Raw genomic sequence first — 18,543 nt, 5'->3', positions numbered from 1 at the left:
GGTGGCCCCTGCGCGGAGCAGCCCGCAGTGGTGAGTCAGCCGCCCCGGGCAGCGAGGGGCTGTGTCTGTGACTCACGCTCCGTGAGTGCTTTGTCTTCCACACAAACGCACTCCATCCAGCACCGCGTGGAGCTCTTGGCCCAGCTGCTCTTACAATTATTTATAGAACACTTTGTATTTCTACACTTTTCACAATAAATCATTAATAGATCCCTACATTCCTTGAAAAGTCCCTCCCTCCCCGCTCTCACCACCTGGAAGACAGCCGTGGAGAGGGCAGGGACAGGCTGTGGGACCCTGCGCAAGCCTTGGCGAAGGCCTGAAACTGGGTCCCACACGCCCACACTCCGTCACAGAAGCCTGCCGGTTCCTGTGAGCCACGTGGCCCTGGATGCCGGAGATCCAGGGGAACGGGGCACTCCGGGGTGGGTCAGACATCACAGACATGGGTCCCTCCAGAGAAGGGGCATCCCATACACCAGGAGAACGCAGTGAGCTTCTCGTAATCTGCCTGAGGTCCACAGGCAGAGAGGGAGCGACAGCCAGACCACCTTTCCTGTCCTACGTGGGTGGAGCAGCCCTGAAGATGTTGAAGTACAGTGAGTAAAAGCCCTCCCTGCTCTTCCCACTGGCTGCCCCACCACCGCCCTCCTGCCACGCCCCACCCAAAGAACACACTTCTTCCCACATAAAACCAGCACAGCCTTGGACAGAGGCACCTTGAGCGATGAGAAGTTCTTTCCAGCTGTGGGCTCTTCCCAGCACCTGTCTTAGGGACAAACTCCTACTCACTCTCCCAAACCCTTAGCTCCTACGCCCCACATCTGTGCTGACGCGCCCCCACTCACAGCAAGGGGTGGCTGCTCATCCCCAGCCCACAGAAGGGGGGGCCCGATCATCTTCTGTGGAATGAATGAAGGGCCGACAGACTCACTGCCTCCTCAGTCCCCGCAATGTGCCCCCACCACAGTCTCTTCTCAGTTTAACAGCCAGAATGTCGACAGTCTCATACGTACTACAGGTCACGTCGTATGCCCGCCCCTGTGCTCCAAACGCTCTGCTGGCTTCCCATCTCACCCAGCAGAAATCCAGGCTGACCAGGCCTACAGGGTGTGCCCCTCCTTCACTGACCTCTCGCCTCCAACCCCCCTCTCCCTTGCTCACTTCCTTCTGGCCACACATCAGCCTCCTTCCCGGTCTTTAACTACACTCCTTCATCACGCCCTACATAGGTGTCTTTGTATCTGTGCCCCCCCACCCCTGCTTGGAGGGCCCTTCCTTCTCCATGAACACACTGTCATTTCCTCCAGGTTCAAATGCTACCTTATCAGAAAGGACGTCCCTCGTCACCCCCCTTTGAGACAGCACTTCATCACAATCTCCCTTCCCTGCTTTGTTGTCCTCCAGTGCACACACCCCGCTGCCACGTTACACAGTGGCCCGTCTCCCTGCCCACCTGGGCCCCAGGAGGACTGTGTTCACCGCTGAGTCCCAACATGAAGCAGAGCCCGGCACCTGACAGAGCTGGGTGGTTAAAGATGCCGGTCCCTGCCCCGCTGTCCCAGCTTTCTCAGGTACACCTTCCCTGTCCCCTAGACGTGAAGCTCCTGTCAGCTCGGACTCACCTAGATAGACCCTCTCAACTGCCAAGTCCTGCTTGTCTGTATTTTCTTTCTTCCATGAGTCCCCTTTCTATTCTATACCAGCTACCATCCGAGTTCATCAGACAGGCAGGCGACAGCAGCAAGAACATGGGCTTTGGAGTCCAACAGTCCTGGGTTCGAATCCCCGCTGGGCCAAATAATTAACCAGGTAACTGTGGGCAAGCTGTCTAACGTTCCAGGGCCCGTCATCTGTAAAACGGACATGGTAAGACCCATTCATATTTGTCACGCGGAAAATTGGGTGCAACCGCATGAACCAGGGCAGCTCCTCAGAAAATGTTCTCTCCCTTCCCCTTCAAGGGTCCTGCTTTGGTCGAAACAACCGACTTCCTCATCCAAACTCTGAACAGATAAGCAAGCACACTTATTTATTTATTTGCCTTCTCCCATTTGTCCCAGAGAAAGAGCAAGTCAGAAAATGAGTAAGTTGTGGTCAAAGTGACCTGAAGCTTTTATGCTGAGAGGAGCAGATGGCCCTGCCTGCCCGGGACCAGGGAGCAAGCTGTACGCGTGGAAACAGCTGCCAAGAAAAATGTATACGGCTCAGCTGGAGACTTTCCGCCACATCAGCAGTGGGGACATCACATGCTTTTAATTATTTTTTTGTACCCCAGACAAAAGGCAGGCCAGTGATGTAAGAGGAAACAGCTGGCCCCAGACCAGCCCTGAGTTTAGAGGCAGCCTCCCAGGTCCCTGCGGTGCCGTCCCTGAGGCTGGGAGAGGGCCTGGGGGGAGGGGAGTCAGTTCAGGGCACATCAGTGTCAGCAAGCAGGGCCCTAGAGAAATGGCTACGGACTTGCAGGGATGTTTCTGCTTCTCCTTCTGCCTCCCGGAAGAACCCCAGGTGACCCAGCCTCCCCGCCCCCAGAAAGGTCACCAGCATTCCTAACTGAAATAACAAATGGCAGGCTGGAAGAGGGCTTCTTTTCCTGAAAGGGACCCAAAAACCAAGGCTCTTCAGTCACACACATGAGTATAATTAGGAGAACCCAAAATGATAAAAGTGTTGACTGTTTAAACCCGGTTTTTTTCTATATTTTCCAACATTCTGCATATTCCACAGTGAACATGCAATATTTTTATTCCCAGAAAACAAAGTAAATAGTAATATTTGAGAACAATGATACAAATGCCAAAACATTAGAGCACGGTTTTTCAACTGCCGTTCTATGGCCCAGTCTGCCAGAAATTTCATGCCGGTCTATGAAAGAGTTAACCTCCCTGATTGATGCGGTATAAAGATTATAGACCCAATGATCTTTCTTTTTTTTTTTTTATTCATTATAGAGAGGGGAGAGAGAGAGAGAGAGAGATAGAGAGAAGAGGGGAGGAGCAGGAAGCATCAACTCCCATATGTGCCTTGACCAGGCAAGCCCAGGGTTTTGAACCAGCAACCTCAGCGTTTCCAGGTTGACGCTTTATCCACTGCGCCACCACAGGTCAGGCTAGACCCAATGATCTTATTAGTCAAATTCACTTATGTTCAGGGTGATTTCTGCCTTAGCGGTCACCAAAATAATTCTAATTTCACTAGTCCCCAAGTATGAAAAGGTTAAAAACCACTGTTAGAGAAGCAACTCAAAATAAGGCTGGACCAAATCTGCAAAAATTTCCCCACAAACCAGTCCTACCCCGACGCCCTATCCCAGTGATTTTCCACTGGTGTGCCGCAAGGATTTGTAAAACGTGCAATACCTGACTATTTATTTAGTCAAGGGCACTGACCCCTTTTCCCTTCGATTGTCGAATTTAAAAAACAACAACACACAACACAACCACAGCCATCCGGTGTGGATAAACCAAAATTACACCTATTTCTTTTGTCAGATCGGCAAAAAAAATGTATTTTCTGGGTGTGCCGCCGAATTTTGGTAATTAGTGCATATGGGCCATGAGACAGAAAAGGTTGAAAGTCGCTGTCCTGTACATTAAGGCCTGCCTTGTTCTGGCCACTGCCCACCGGCTCGGGCCCTACACACTAGGCTCCAGACGGCCCCTCCGTTCCCAGTCTCGTTTGAAACCGGCTGGGTGGCAGAACGGTGAAGCACCCACTGGTCGAGCACCTACGGCCCCTCTGATCCTACCGCAGAGGTTATCCCGATACATCCGTCAACATGTGGACCTGGAAGGCCGGAGTGAATCAACGTTCATCAAGACTCCACATTCCCAAAGTGGAACCCCCAAGGCCTGGCATCCGCAAGGGAAAGATCTGCTTTAAAGGTACCCCTGGTGTTCCCTTTACTTAGCAAACACTTTTCGGTAAAGAGATTCTTTGGTCTTGCAACTGAAGAAGAAACATGGAGCAGTTGCTGGGAAGACAAACGTGACCAAACGGGGGGGGGGGTGGGGGGGTGGGGGGTAGAATTACCCTCTTTCCAATAGAGTTATTAGCTAAGGGTGGGAATAAAAATGGAAGAAACTTCTAGATAAAGAGTGGGCCTTTGGTCACTAACTCATTCGCTCTGAAGCTTCTAAGCATGTGTCTTCATCTCTAAAGTAAGGAGATCAAACCACATCATTTTTAAGATCACGGATGCCTCTAACATTGATCGTACCTTGCATATGATATGCAAAGCAAAACAAACCTGTTAGTCAAATTAGAGTTAAACAAAAGTGATGGTGGAAGGTCCATCTCCTGGTCCTGGAATGACACTACTTACCTCTTGGCCCAGAGTCCCAAGGCTGTCCATCAAAATTCGTGTGCTTTCAATTAGCTCCTTGCTCAGGACGGGAGATAAAGAGTCTAGTTCCGTCTGGAACAAGAAAAAGAAATCCTTTGTTTTCCAGTTCAAATGTAAACCTGCAATCTCTCTTAAGAATAAACAGGTCAATTAAAACCACTCACAATCTAGAGTTTAAAACACAAGAAACCCACTCCTGACCAAAAGATGACACTAGAATTATTCTAACGCTACAGTTGTGGGCTATTTATTTCACGTAAGACTTACAAATTATTCGCTGAATGCTTTCAAATGGTGCAGAAATATGTATCTATTAAAAACTAGTTGATATGTAATAGATTTTAAAAAAAAAATCTCATGGGGGGGGGTGTGTGTGTGTGTGTCCAAATGCAACCCTGACCATAAATTCCCAACTCTGTCTGTAGTCCTGCAAGACAGGGATATGGGAATGGCCTTGAAAACTACATTTGCAATGGCTCAACAAGAAGAGAAAAAAATATAAAGTTTAAAGCTACAAAAAACGGCCCTGGCCAGTGGCTCAGTGGATAGAGCACTGGCCCAGCATATGAACGTCCTGGGTTCAATCCCCGGTCAGAGCACACAAGAGAAGCAACTCTTTGCTTCTCTCCCCCCCTTCCTCTCTTTCCTTTCCCCTCCAGAAGGCAGTGGCTCGATTGGTTCAAACATCGCCCCAGATGCCGAGGACAGCTCAGCTGGTCTGAGCATTAGCCCCAGATGGGGTTGCCAGGAAGATCCCAGTCAGGACACATGCTGGAGTCTGTCTCGCTATTTCTCTTCCTCTCACTTAAAAAAAAAAAGAAGGAAAAGTAAAGAAAGAAAGAAATAACAACCAAAAAAGCCCAGGAAGAAGGAATTGTCTTTCACATTGCTCAAGTCAGCCCTATTGCTAATACTGGAAATTTAATACAGAACACTTCTGTCTAGTTTTAGTCAAATTCTTTATATTTACTTACTTATTTAATCACTGTTACAGACCACCTAGCTACACAGCAAATATAAGAAAATAATTAATTAGACTCAAGGAAAAGATACATTAGGGCAGACAGCCTATGCCAGAGAACAAAAGGAATGCGATTCCTGAGGAGCCTCAAAGTCGGTTCCGAGTTTTCAGGCTTCGAATGAGAAAGACAGCGAGTCAGTTTCATCATCCTTATTTGTCACATGGGGAAAACGAGGTCTTCAGGGAAAACCCATCTTTCCTTAATGCTCCTACGGGCCTTGCTTTATTCAGTATCAGACACCTCTGATAGGTAGAGAAGGCTGGGCTATTTTGGATATCTGTCTTCTATCAAAGATTGCTGTGACATTGTAATTCAGACTGCATGGGAAATGACTAAGAGTGGAGGGAGCTCATTATTATCTCTGAGAAACAGCAGCCTGGGTTGTTTTCCTTTAAAAAAGCATTCCAAATGCAGAAGATTTTGAATCATCATGATCATCACACTCTCTGTGCATAATCCTGCTTGTGCTCTTCTGAGAGAATCTGCCTCCAGGTTGTCTGAGAGAATCAGTCCAGCCTGATCTGTGATCTCCTCTAGAATGGCTTTCTCACCACGGTCCAGCATTTCCACACTCTGTCCTCTAACGGACCTACGTCTTCCTTAAATGCTACACTCACATAGGTCTCTGTGATACAACCACACATTGTGAGTGAGTGTCCCTTCAATGCAGTAATCCATGAGGAAACCAGGTGGTGTGTGTGTGCGCGTGTGTTTTACTCTCTCTCCTCAGGCTCACATTTTAACTAAAGGTTACCACGCTAGAAGTTAGCCCTGCAGTAGGAAAACTTTTTATGAACTGAGAGGTCTCCCTTGGAAGACATAAGAGGTAAAATATTTTTGTGCAAACCACGAGGTCTGCAAGGTGATAGCTGTTCAGGAATGTATAGCAAGACAAAAAAAAAAAAAAAGAAGAAGCCAAATACCTTAATGTAAATTTTTAAAACTTAAAATCCCATTTCATTTTTAATGTATAGATAGAAATAAGATTCTGAGCATTCTTGTCACACTGGTTGTGGGGACCTGGGGTGGCCACACAGAGCCCTGCGCAATTGACTCAAATTCCTCCTGCCTCTGTTTTCTCAGCGTTGTGGCAGAGTCCATGATGCCACGCACATGTCACCGTTCTTCATGAACGTTAGAGGCCACGTGCAGAGCATCTCGCACAGCGCCTGCCACACGGGTCCTCACAGCCATGAACAACTTCATCCCCGCCTTTCTCCTCTCTTCCTTGACAGTTTATTACCAAAATCAACAGGCTCTGGCCCACAAACAGAGTTTCCTGGTCCTTATAAAGACGTACATCCTGGGGGAAATTCCCCAGGGCTAAGAGACCAAAGAAAGAGGCTGGCAGTTCAGGCATCACATCAAGAGTTTATGAAAGAAACTTACAAACAGAGAAGCAGAACCTTAAGCAGCAAGATGGCAGATCTCTACACCAAAAGGCAAAGCAGATACAGTGTAACTATAGCCAAGGGGCCCGTGTTAACACTGAGGGCTTCCAGCCACAGGGCACGGCTTACTCGGAGCTGTATGATCCAAAGCAGTAAACAATTAATGGGCCTGCTTTTCTCTGCACGAGCATTCCCTTCAGGTGATCCGGGCCCTTCCTCACCAGGTTGAACTGGCAGTCAGCTTGCTTGGGCCAGGTCAGCTGGCCTCACAAAGCAGTAGTGGCCACATTAAGTCCTGTGAAACATTTCACCCAACCATCCTCCCTTCTGTTTCTTGGCTAGCTCTTGGACTTTCTCTCCTGTGGAGGTGCCCTCTCTCTTTTGCTGGGCAGAGCTAAGAGTTTCCCCTCCGAGCACACCCACACACTCCAATGTGCTTTTTCTAAAACTATAAATCCTCTCCAGTTCAAGGCTAAGTATATTTATACTAGACACACACAAACTTGCCCCAAAGTTGTGATTATGTACGTGTGTGTTTCTCTATCTGCATATATAGGTATACACATGCGTCTTTATCTTAGTGGATATTTATGCATACCTTCTATGTATATAGTAAGTGATATGGGCTTTACTTCTACAGTAGTGATATACTTTCCTTTCTAACTTATGCAAAAGGAAATATTAGATTAAAATTGTACCAATTACACTTGAATACAGTAGTGATATACTTTCCTTTCTAACTTATGCAAAAGGAAATATTAAATTAAAGTTGTACCAACTGCACTTGAATACGATCGAAATCATGACTGAGGATTGAATAACCAGGTTTTGCTAACACGGTGTGGTCCTTGGAGCTCAGGCACCAGACGCACAGCGGTGCATGTCAAGCATGCAGACTTCAGATACTGGCTGAACCAGAAGTAGGAGTGTGACCGGGAACCCCCAGGGTATTCTTTTGCATGCAGAAGTTTAGGAACCAGAAAGACACAGCACTTGGATAATATTCACACCGATTTTTAAAAGTATTCTTTACATGAAGGAGGTTGTGTGTCTGGCCCACACTACAGGAGGCTTTGGATCGTGAATTAGTAAAGAGAAGTCAATCAGTTTACGTGACCTTGATTGGGACCCAAGATGGTGCCAAACACACGAGGCCAGGTACTCACACCAACGGCGTACATCAATTACCAAGTGCAAAAGACCAGGTTTGTAAAACTCTGGACCCAACATTGGCCCCTTGTCATCATTAGCAGCCACCTTTCCCCAGAGGGGACAAATCAATGAGCAGTTCATGCCTTTCTTAGAATACATCCTCGCCATCTGAATAAATTAAAATCTGCATAAGTAATGGTTTTTCCTTCAGGTTTATCAACCTGCATGTCTTCACTTTGGGTCAAGCTTATCCTTGTTTTAAAAGCTACCTAATTCAGCAAAAATCCAGGCACACAGCAGGGCCTCCTGTGTGACTTTAACTTACAAGTGTAGTTGACCAAGGACATAAATATAAGGACCTGGTTACATTTACTGCGCGTACCTGACACCAATGCAATACTGTACACCGTATTGTGTGACTTTGTTGTCAATAGTATGAGCTTCGGTTTAACTTACTGATTTAGGTTTTAGTCTCAAAGAAACACTGACTAAACCCATCTATAAGTAATAATAACCAGAACAGTTGATGCCATGATTAGGATTTTTTTGACACCAATCGTTTGAGATACATTATTACTATTCTTTAACAGTATTGGCAACCTGTAGTCAATACAAACTTCCACTTTCAAAGAAGTGTTGGTTAGAGTTATACACACAAGTGTAGGTTGACATCACAGGGTTAAAAATAAACACATAATTTAAATTCAGATCAGGTTCAAAGCTTAGAAGATCTATTGAGCTATTATTTTGCTGAAGACTGCATTTTACTTTTCTGTGCTTAGATATTATAAACTACAAAGAATGGACTAATGCAAATCATCTAACTTAATATTACAAACTACGTGGTGGGAAAGATGGGCTGTCTATTACTCTTGCTGGCACAGCTACTTATTCACATTAGAAAAATGAATAAATTTTCCACTTCAACCACTATATAAAATTAAATTGGGGGGTAGAGTCAATAAAGAGCTAAAAGTAAAAATGAACGTTTCAAAAATATACTTATGAACTTGGGGTAGGAAAAGTCCTCAAACAAAATATAAAAAGTCCAAACCAAATAAAAAAAAAAAGTGACATCAACTTTCAAGAGTAAAAACTGTGCCACAAAAGACACCATAAACAATGTGACAAAGTAGGACAAAGGCTGGAAGAATGGATGTATCTATTTAATTTTAGTATAAAAATGGAATAGCATGCAGCAGTTAAAGTTAACCAGATGCCACATGTATCAACACTGATAACCCCCCCCCCCAATTTAATGTTGAGTGAAGAAGACAAGCTGCAGGTGAACACACACATTTATACAATGTAAACACAAGCACACCAACACGGTACACTGTTATCAACAGAACGAAATATATACCTAAGGTTGCACAGAAGCACGCAACTCCAGAATAGTGGTTATCACTGATGAAAGAGATACAGAATCCATAGGTGGCATCAACTGTATCTGTAATGTTTTATTTCTTGGAAAGACTCCAAAGTAAGCATGGTAAAATGATGAAGGGTGGTACATGGGTGTTCTTTATGTAACTCTCAGTACCTTTTGGTACATTTGAACTAATTCATAATTTCTCTCTTTCATTCTATGAAAGATGAGCGAGGGAGAGGAGGCAAGGGAGACGGGGCAGGAATGAAGGAAAGTAAACAACATAAGCTGACATGAGCACCTTTATGATCTGAAAGATGTAGCTTCCTTAAATAACATTAACCCCAGGCAACACGCCTTGAAACTAGGTCACTAAATGAAGTCTGAGCACCACACGCCTGTACTACTGTTAACTGCGGGCTCCTGGCTCATGCTTACTTGACAAAGGCAGGCATAGCTTGCCAAATCATTTTTCCCAAAAGCTCCAGTAAACAATTCAGTTTGGAATTCCTACTATTATTTTTCCTAACCAAAAACATTCCCTTGGCTATGAACTCATAGCAGTCCCTACTGACCACAGGAGGAAAGTGATTTTCTTATATGAAGAGGAAAAATAAAACACTCAGTGAAGGACTATACATTCTCTGTTGAACTAACAGGAATTCATGTATTATTCAATATTTTTAGATCATAACTAAATACTGTTATATCATTAGAAGAATACACAAATGCTTATTGTGTTACTCAAAAGCTCCCACCCACCTCTGCAAAATGTGTTCATCACAACAGTAACATTTCCTAAAAGCATGACATTCTGTGCTGCTGTCCCCAGAATGACAAAGGCCATTGTGCCCCATCCTCTCTGGGTCTAACAGATGACTTCTTTATTTTCTTCCTTTCCTCCCTAGCTTACAAGCTAAATTGTAAAAGCCTGCAAATTTACGAGGCAATCTGACGAAATTTCCGAGCTGGTGTTTCATTGCAACTCCGTGTTCAGCATGCTGTTCTGGCATGCATTAACTAGACGCCCAGTCCATGTTTGTGGAAGAAAACTCTAAAGGGAGACAGATGCCCATTAGAAGGGCTGGACGAACGGGTGTGAGTCCTGCTTCAAAGGTCGTTCAGGTTCACAGGTCTTCTAGTTACATCACTGAGTCATTCACCCTCTAGTCTTTTGGACGCTCCCCTTGCTCTAAAGATGAGACCCGATAACCTCACAGAGCTCATGATCAGCTAACCTTGCTCATCTCCACAGTATCACACCTTACACTCCTTCTCCCATCAAACTCCCCAGAGCTCCATCCACTGCACTCTGAGCTACTCAGTCATGTGCCCCTAAAGGCCACCTTCTCTTCCCCTCCAGATACATGCACATGCCACACCCTCTGCCCAGAACACTCGTCTCCTGGTCTTTACTTGACTAACCTCTATTCTTTGGCTCCAACTTAAGAGGATGCTTCTTAATGACCCTCAAAGACGGGGCTACAGGGCCCCAGCAGGGCCTGCACAGCACCCAGAGAGGGGCCATCACCACGCTGCACAGCATCTGCTCCTTGCTTGGTCTGTCCCATCTACTTCCCCACCACCAGCGAGGCTCCGAGAAAGCCGTACCTTGCTCACCACTGTCTCCCTGACCCAGTACGTGGCACAGGTCAGGGTTCAATAAATATTTACTGAATGAATGAATGAATGTGTTTGTTTAGAGAGGATCGCAGTACAAAATGAAGATTTGGAGGGATTGCATTAGAAGTTACAACCAACTAGAAATAAAACATAGAACATCTGTGAAATGAAAGTGTTAATTGAAAATTTATGAAAGTCTTACTACACAGAAATATTTCAGTGACTCTACTACTAAGTAAAGTGAAATGTGGATATATTTTCATTATAACGCATAATTTTGTTTTCCTTCTGCTGATGCATGTTACCATGTATTTATTGAGACATTTCAAACTTCCCTTAAATTCTCATTAAGTAGACTAAAATCTCCACTTCACTTGGCCCATGCTCATAAACTCCAACTCAGGACTAAGATTTATGTTGTAGTTCAGATAGAAAATAAACCACAGACCAGCATCAATAACTCTCACCACCCAGAAGCAGTCATTGTCTCTTTCCAATGATTTACTACATGACAATAAAGTTTTCCTTTCAGGGACCTTGTAATATTTTTTTTCCCATCAAAACAGTGAATGATAAAATGCATTGCTGAGGAAGATATTAATTTTTTAAAAACAATTCAACAATTTAAATATCAACTTGTAAACTTGACCTGTTTAAGGCATTAAAATACTTCACTTTTTTTGTTGTTGTTACTAAACACAGTTAAATATACCACATAGCTTAGAACCAAAAAAATCATACTTCCATCCTAGAAATGGCAGGACTTTTCAAGGAAGAAACAATATAACAGAGGCAAAAATGCACAGATGGAGTTGAGTAGCCAGACTAACACACTGCAAAATTCACTGAAGTTCTATCCGCAGATCTAAGCTCCCCTTTCCCCACAGGAATCAGGTGAACACGCTGTCTGAACACTAAATCCGTGGGGCATGCCATCCTTCCATTTACCGAATAATGAGAATTGCAATTGCTTCCCGAGCAAAAGCCTGTGTTGTAAACAGTTGGGCAGTAAAATCAAACAGAGCCAAACAAAATCTGATACTTCACACAAACGTCTGCATTTCAGGAAGAAAAAGAGGAAAAGCAAGTGTTTGCTCCTGCAAAAGAACCCACACAAATGCTTTAAGGACTATACACGACTAGCTGAAATTTCCAGCCCCCAAAAGCACGAGCCCAGCCCCGTCTGGATTCTACGTCCTTGTCTAAGAGTCAAGAAGGCAGCAAACAAAGACCCTTCAAGACAAGGATGACTTTGCTGACCCCTCCTCCGTCTTCTCCTTCCAGCCATGCACGGCTCATCTGTGAGGTCACTGGTCTTCCGGGGACCTCAGGGCACCACTCACTGCACCTCCTTTGTCCTCTAAACTGAGTTCTGCCCCTGCGAGAATGTGCTGCGGGAATCAGCCGATGTGTGAAGAGAACCCTCTGTTCCACTTACACAGAGCTTCCCCTTTCATGGTGAAGGTACCATCGGAGGTCAAGACCATCTGGTCCCATGGGTGTGCAATCCAAGTTGTTACTGAAATGGTGGTGAAGCTGTACGCCTGTCCTTCCTCACTCAAGACTCAGCCTCCATACCCTCAACTCAAGGCTCAGACACCACCCACACATCACGGAGACGGCCGTGAGCCAGGACTAGACACCGAGCCCAGCTAACCTCACATTCTGGTCACGACGGCTCACAGTGTCCCGTGTTGACAGACACCTTTGTCAGCGAGCTGTTCGAGGTCATCGGTGAGAACGGGGATGAGAGGGCAGCCCTCGCTCTACAGACCCAGTTCCTCTGGGAAATTCTGCAAGTTACCAATCTCAGCCTTGAAGCTGGAATTATCGCGGGTTATCTGGATGGGTCCAGTCGACCCACATGACCCCTTGAAATGAGCAGTGAACTCTCTGTGGCTAGAGGCAGAGAGATGTGGCCAAAGGAAAAGTCAGAGAGATTCGGCACCCCTGGGAGGACCCAGCTCTCCACAGAGAGGCTGTGTGGCACCGAGTCCCACAGGAGTCAGATTTCTTTTTATTACGATGAGGAACATCATCTCATTCCAGGCACATCATTCTTCCAGGGCTCTTTCCCTGGTTTCAAGAGGAACTACAAACAAGTCAAAGTGCTCTCTGGTGAGCAAAATAACAACACTGGATGCTACATGATGTTGTTGGAAGGTATTTCACCAGAGCGCTCATAAAACCACCCCAAAACGTGTCTGTTCTGGAACTATATAGTATACAACACCCTAGTGACCAACATGCTCAGGGTCATACCCACTCTTTGAATAAGAATGAACATGTACTGTATTCTTACGGACTGCTTCTCTGAACTAGTTGAGTCCTAGGACTGATCACACTTTGTTGGCAACTTTTTCCTTTTGAAAATGCAATTCCATCGTTGATTAAGCTAATTATTGAGTGTGCTTCCATCCAATTCCAAGGTTTTCCCACTGTGACAGTTCAAAGAGTCTCCTTTCTGGTGGGCTTTTTAAAATGAATAGGTACCTATCTCTCTATCAATGGTTTTGAGACTTCTTTTCAAAACTCTGGGAAGTCTTTCTTCAAATAAACTCTTAAAATCTCAAATAATTTAAAAATAAAAAAAATAAAAAAAAACAGGTCTTCTCTGATGGAAATAGGCACAAGGAACTTTGGGCTTAGACTCAGAGCCGCACCCATCTCATTCTTTCCTCCATTTACCCCTTGGGAGATAGCCCAAAAGTTTGAAAAGAACAGTTAGAATACCACTGAGCTAAATCACGTCTCAAACCTCCAGCCAACTCTGTGCTGCTACAAAAACAAAGTCCTGTTGTCCAAGGAAAAATGTCACATTCCAAAAGAATTAGTGCCTGAAGCTTCTCCGCACACACAGCCTACTCACCAGGACCGGCTTCAGGATGTCCACGTTGGCACGAAGCGCCCGCTCGGTGGCATCCAGCTGCTCCCGCGGCAGGCTGCACAGCTGGGCAGCTTCCTGGTCGCCAAGCCGGATCACCTCTCCTAACTTTGATCCGCCACACAGATCAGACAAGTGGAACTGGGAGCCTTGCAGAAACACCTAGAAATGTTCCGTGCAAAGAGAAACAAGCAGAACCAGATTACAAAGATGGGGAGTGGGTCTTGGCAGCCCTTGGGGCACTCATCAATAGAGCTTTGAAGGATGGGCACCAGGGCAAAAGCCCAATACAGCAGGTCTCTCTAAGGAACTTTGGGATGTGTCAAGGCATGATGGGACAGGACATCGAACACCTGAATGTGGCATTTGACTCATCGTCTGCCACTCCCTTGTCCCAGAGAAGAAAAACTCTAAGTCTTACTCTTTTCCCCAAAAGTGGGATGCGTGATTCAGTGATGATAAATGTCAAGTGTGAACTCCTGAAACCACTTTTATTAGAGAAAAAACATTCTCCTGATTTTGGAACTTATATATGTTAAATGGGGATTGGGCTGAATTATAGGGAGGAAAAAAGCATGTATACCAGGGGTCCCCAAACTTTTTACACAGGGGGCCAGTTCACTGTCCCTCAGACCGTTGGAGGACCAGACTATAAAAAAAACTATGAACAAATCCCTATGCACACTGCACATATCTTATTTTAAAGTAAAAAAACAAAACAGGAACAAATACAATATTTACAATAAAGAAAAGTAAATTTAAGTCAACAAACTGACCAGTATTTCAATGGGAACTATGGGCCTGCCTTTGGCTAATGAGATGGTCAATGTGCTCCTCTCACTGACCACCAATGAAAGAGGTACTCCTTCCGGAAGTGCGGCGGGGGCCAGATAAATGGCCTCGGGGGGCCGCATGTGGCCCGTGGGCCGTAGTTTGGGGACCCCTGATGTATACTATACTGCTCACAAAAATTAGGGGATATTTCAAAATTAATATGAAGCGATAAAATACTCTCTAATTTTTGCGAGCAGTATATTTATTTGTAGGGACAGATATTTAACTGTGATGCAAAGAACTACTGAAGCAATTTCAGAATTTGGAAGTCTTCATTTTACTTGCCCCAAGCAGAGAACCGGAAAGCCAAGCTTCTCATCTCATCAACAGGCCTATTCTAAGTCATACTTACCTATTCATTATAGCACAACACCCCCCACCCCAGCCAAAGAGCCTCTGCTTGGCCATATTTTGTTTACTTAACTGGCTTTCCGAAACTGAACTTCTTGTATGGCCCGTCCTGTCCATTAGATAGCAAGGTCAATAAAATAAGGGGCCTTGCTTTTCCTATTCACTTTGTGTTCATAGTGCTGGAACATTACAGACAGGAAATATTGCTGGAATAAGGAATGGATGATCCAGCATCTCTATGACTCCGTTACAACCTCCCCTGTTAGTTTAAGTTAGTGCAGCTTGACCTGCTTGTCGTTCATCTGGTGAGCGATGAACCAGAAGCTTCACAAAACCCATGCAGCTTCTTAACACTGCAGAGCATGTGGCCCGCCCTGGTTCCCATTAAGTGTTTACCTACCGCCGGGCACTCGTGCGCAACTCCAGGTTGACGCCTTCCTCTAAAACTGCCCTTGCTTTCGGGACGCCAGCTTACCTTCTGTCTCTGTGTTTTAAGAGCACTGACTACACAGGGACTTTAATGACACCTCTGAGACCACCTCCACACTTAGGAGACCCCTTCCTTCAAACTGATTGGACGTGACAGATGTGAAATTGGCAGGGGGCGACGGAAACCATGCTAAATGCAACTATTTTCATACGCCTGCTCAAGCCTCTGGCCCATCTCCCGACCACACAATTGCTAAACACAAGGCATATTTTCCTAGTTTCATAAGGGCAAGCGGTAAGCATATTTTTCTAATTTTAAAAGTTCCAGATCGTGCACGACAAAAGCTCTTATTGCATTCAGGCACACACCCATCCACTACTTCTGCTTTATCGTAAAGACAAGCTGGTATGTGGACACGAGACGGGTTCAGGAAGGAGCTGCCTTTCCTGCCAGGGAATACACACAAGAAGCTTCACTAAAAATCAATAATCTCGCAAGCTGGGTCCACCATCCACGGCACAGGAGCCAGGAGCTACCTAATGGAGCCAGAGGTAGCTTTCTAAGAACGTAACGTAAAAATTCTATAGAAACACTAATGTTACTTCCTGGTTATATTAAATTAAGAAGAAGAAAAAAGAAAGAACATTTCCTCCATATGTATCTTTCTTTAAAGGAAGCACTCCACGTTCAAATCTGCTGACAGAGCTGCTCCTGATTAATGAGCCTCTCTACCCTGGTTATTGTCTCAGAACCGTGAAATTTTAAAGAAAATGTTTCACTCATCTTAACATAAATTCACTCTCCCCCTCCCCCCAACTTCAGGAGGAAGCTACCAAGAAATGCCAGTTGACAGGCAAGAAATCAGTTTAATTTCAGCCAGCTGGCCCCTGATGGCAGGTTGTACACTCCACTCTCTGACGGTCTGGTAACGCCAGCCGAGCAGGGAAGTAAAAACAGGTGAAATCTGAGCAGACACCCTCCTTCCGTGCCATTCCAGAGACAGGGGGTTATATCTGTCTTCCCAGGGGCTCTGCAACAGCGTCCCGGCCACCAGCCCCGCCGCAGCAGCCGGCGGTGGCAGCTCACCTGGCGAAGACTGACATCGGCCCCCAGCACCTTGTCCACAGTCGGCCTTGGCAGAGAGAGGTTGTGAGTCAGGAATCCAGAGAAGGTTTCATTGTGCACCAGGAAATCCCGAAGTGTCAAACCTGCCGAGAAATCGCGTTTTATTTTCATTTAATAAATAACTCTGGAAGAGGGAAAAAAAAAAGTCAGCACAAGAGGATGAGTGGAGAAAAATATCATATTGAATGCCTCGTTTTAAACCGACGGGCAACCGCAGGCTTCTGGCCCGGGCGAGCCGAGAAGCGAGGCTCTGGAGCTTGGCCGCGTCGGGAGCGGTGTGAGGGGCTGCTCCCCACCGGCGTGGAGAACCACGCTCGGCAGGCGCTCCTGCATCCAGACCGTGTGACTTCAAGGACAAAGCTGAACCTTGGAAATGCTCTCACCCACCCCACTTGAGATCTGTGATGCGGACACGAGCCCCACCAGCCCTGCCTCCCCGCTGCCCGCGCAGACGGCTAAAACTGGAGGTGTTTAGAGTCGGATTCCCACCAGCCCTGGGGCTGATTTCCTCTCATAGCACAGTGGTTCCCAGGCTGGAGTGGGCAGCAGGGTCACCCGCAGGGCCTGCTGGAAAGACTGCCGGCCCCCATCCCCAGAGCTTCCAGGATGCCTGGGACAAGGCTGGAGAATCTGCGACTCTGACAAGAGCCCAGGAGATGCGAACGCTGAGGTTCCAGGGCCCCACTTTGAGAACCACTGGGGCAGAGCACTCCGTCTATCAAGCCGCTTTGCACACACACGGTCTCACTTTAATCCCCAACACGGAACATGTGATACAGAGCTCCAAAACCCTGGGTCGGCGGGGCTTTAAGAAAACACGCAAGTACACATTAACAAATCACCCCTACTAATGGCTGGATGGCTGCAGGGTTTTGTACAGAACCCCTCTTAAAACTGAGCCCCCCAGGTACACTGAGAAAAGGCTCCAATCCCATGTAGTAAAGTAGAAAAGCACCGGCCAGAAACCCAGAATTCAGTCCGCAGGGTTGCAGGCTGTGCACGGGGTGTCTCCTGCATCTGTCATGGCATCTTCCTGAACTCAGCTGCTTCATCTCCAAACGGAGAGATTTCTGACCAGATGCTTAGTAGGGGCCCCGACTCAAAAATACCATCGTTTCCCCTGCCCTATTTCACTTGGCTGTCCTCTCCTCCTTCTGCCCCACTCTTAATAACCTAACCTCTTCCAACAAAGAGAAAACCAGCTGATGGTGACCGCACAGCAGGGCAGTCATCATGTGCAGACTGCAGCCCACGGGCCCAGGCACGGCCCGACCTCTAGGGGGCAAACCCTGCAAACGCAAATCATTTAACTCCAGAGAAACAGGTCATATCTGAAAACAGGGCTACTGTGTGAGGCTTAGGACAGGAGTTAGACCCGGGAGCTAAGGGGGTCAGGCGCAGAGATAGAGTTAGGGGCGGCCCAACAGCCCATCCAGAGTCGCATTAGTGCTGCCTGATCCAGGTATGTTCTGACTAAGCAAACTTGAGGAATACAGAGTTATAGGAAGGAATTAAGCACAGCTCACACCTCGAGAGAAGTGATTTTCCAGCTGCACCTAGTTATTCCTCATGACGCCTTCAAGAAGCTGCTATTCCTTGCCCGGTGCGTGTTCCTCCTCAGAACAGGTGCTCCTGCAGATGGCCACCTGCATGGTGCTCGCCGTCACATACGACACTGCACTGTTACTGTAGGACTCGCTTCTGTCGTTCTCAAACCTCAGAGCACCTAAGATTCACTGACGAAAAGATTCACTTAGGAAGCGTGCTAAAGCCCAATCCCCTGAGGTCCTGAAATAGTGGATCTAGATTGAAACCCAAGAATCTGTATGTTAATAAGTTCGGATTTGTAAGACAGGAGGTCTGGGGACCACACTTTTAAGAATATTGTTTTATTTGTATATGATACCCACTAGACTATGCCTCTGGGACACAGACTGTGTGTTTTTACCTCTGTATCACAGTGCCCAGGTCAGGGCCTGTCAAAGAATTACTAGTGAATGATGGCTGAATAATAAAT

General features: G+C 46.2%; 1 protein-coding gene across 1 annotated transcript in view; it reads right to left on the bottom strand.

The window, feature by feature from the left end:
• The window catches only part of ABCA1 (ATP binding cassette subfamily A member 1), a 131,407-nt gene that overhangs the window by 59,941 nt on the left and 52,923 nt on the right, over positions 1-18,543 (bottom strand). Inside the window, exons 6-8 of the mRNA XM_066256609.1 lie at positions 16,488-16,609; positions 13,772-13,948; positions 4,325-4,417 (exon numbers count right to left, since the gene is read on the bottom strand). Coding sequence (XP_066112706.1) covers positions 4,325-4,417; positions 13,772-13,948; positions 16,488-16,609 — 392 coding nt within the window. The remainder of the gene's footprint in view (positions 1-4,324; positions 4,418-13,771; positions 13,949-16,487; positions 16,610-18,543) is intronic.

Source organism: Saccopteryx bilineata, chromosome 2, assembly GCF_036850765.1.
Source record: "Saccopteryx bilineata isolate mSacBil1 chromosome 2, mSacBil1_pri_phased_curated, whole genome shotgun sequence".
In the NCBI taxonomy this organism is placed as follows: Eukaryota; Metazoa; Chordata; class Mammalia; order Chiroptera; family Emballonuridae; genus Saccopteryx; species Saccopteryx bilineata.
The sequence above is the reverse complement of the archived record's forward strand: the minus strand, read 5'-3'. Positions and strand labels throughout refer to the sequence as shown.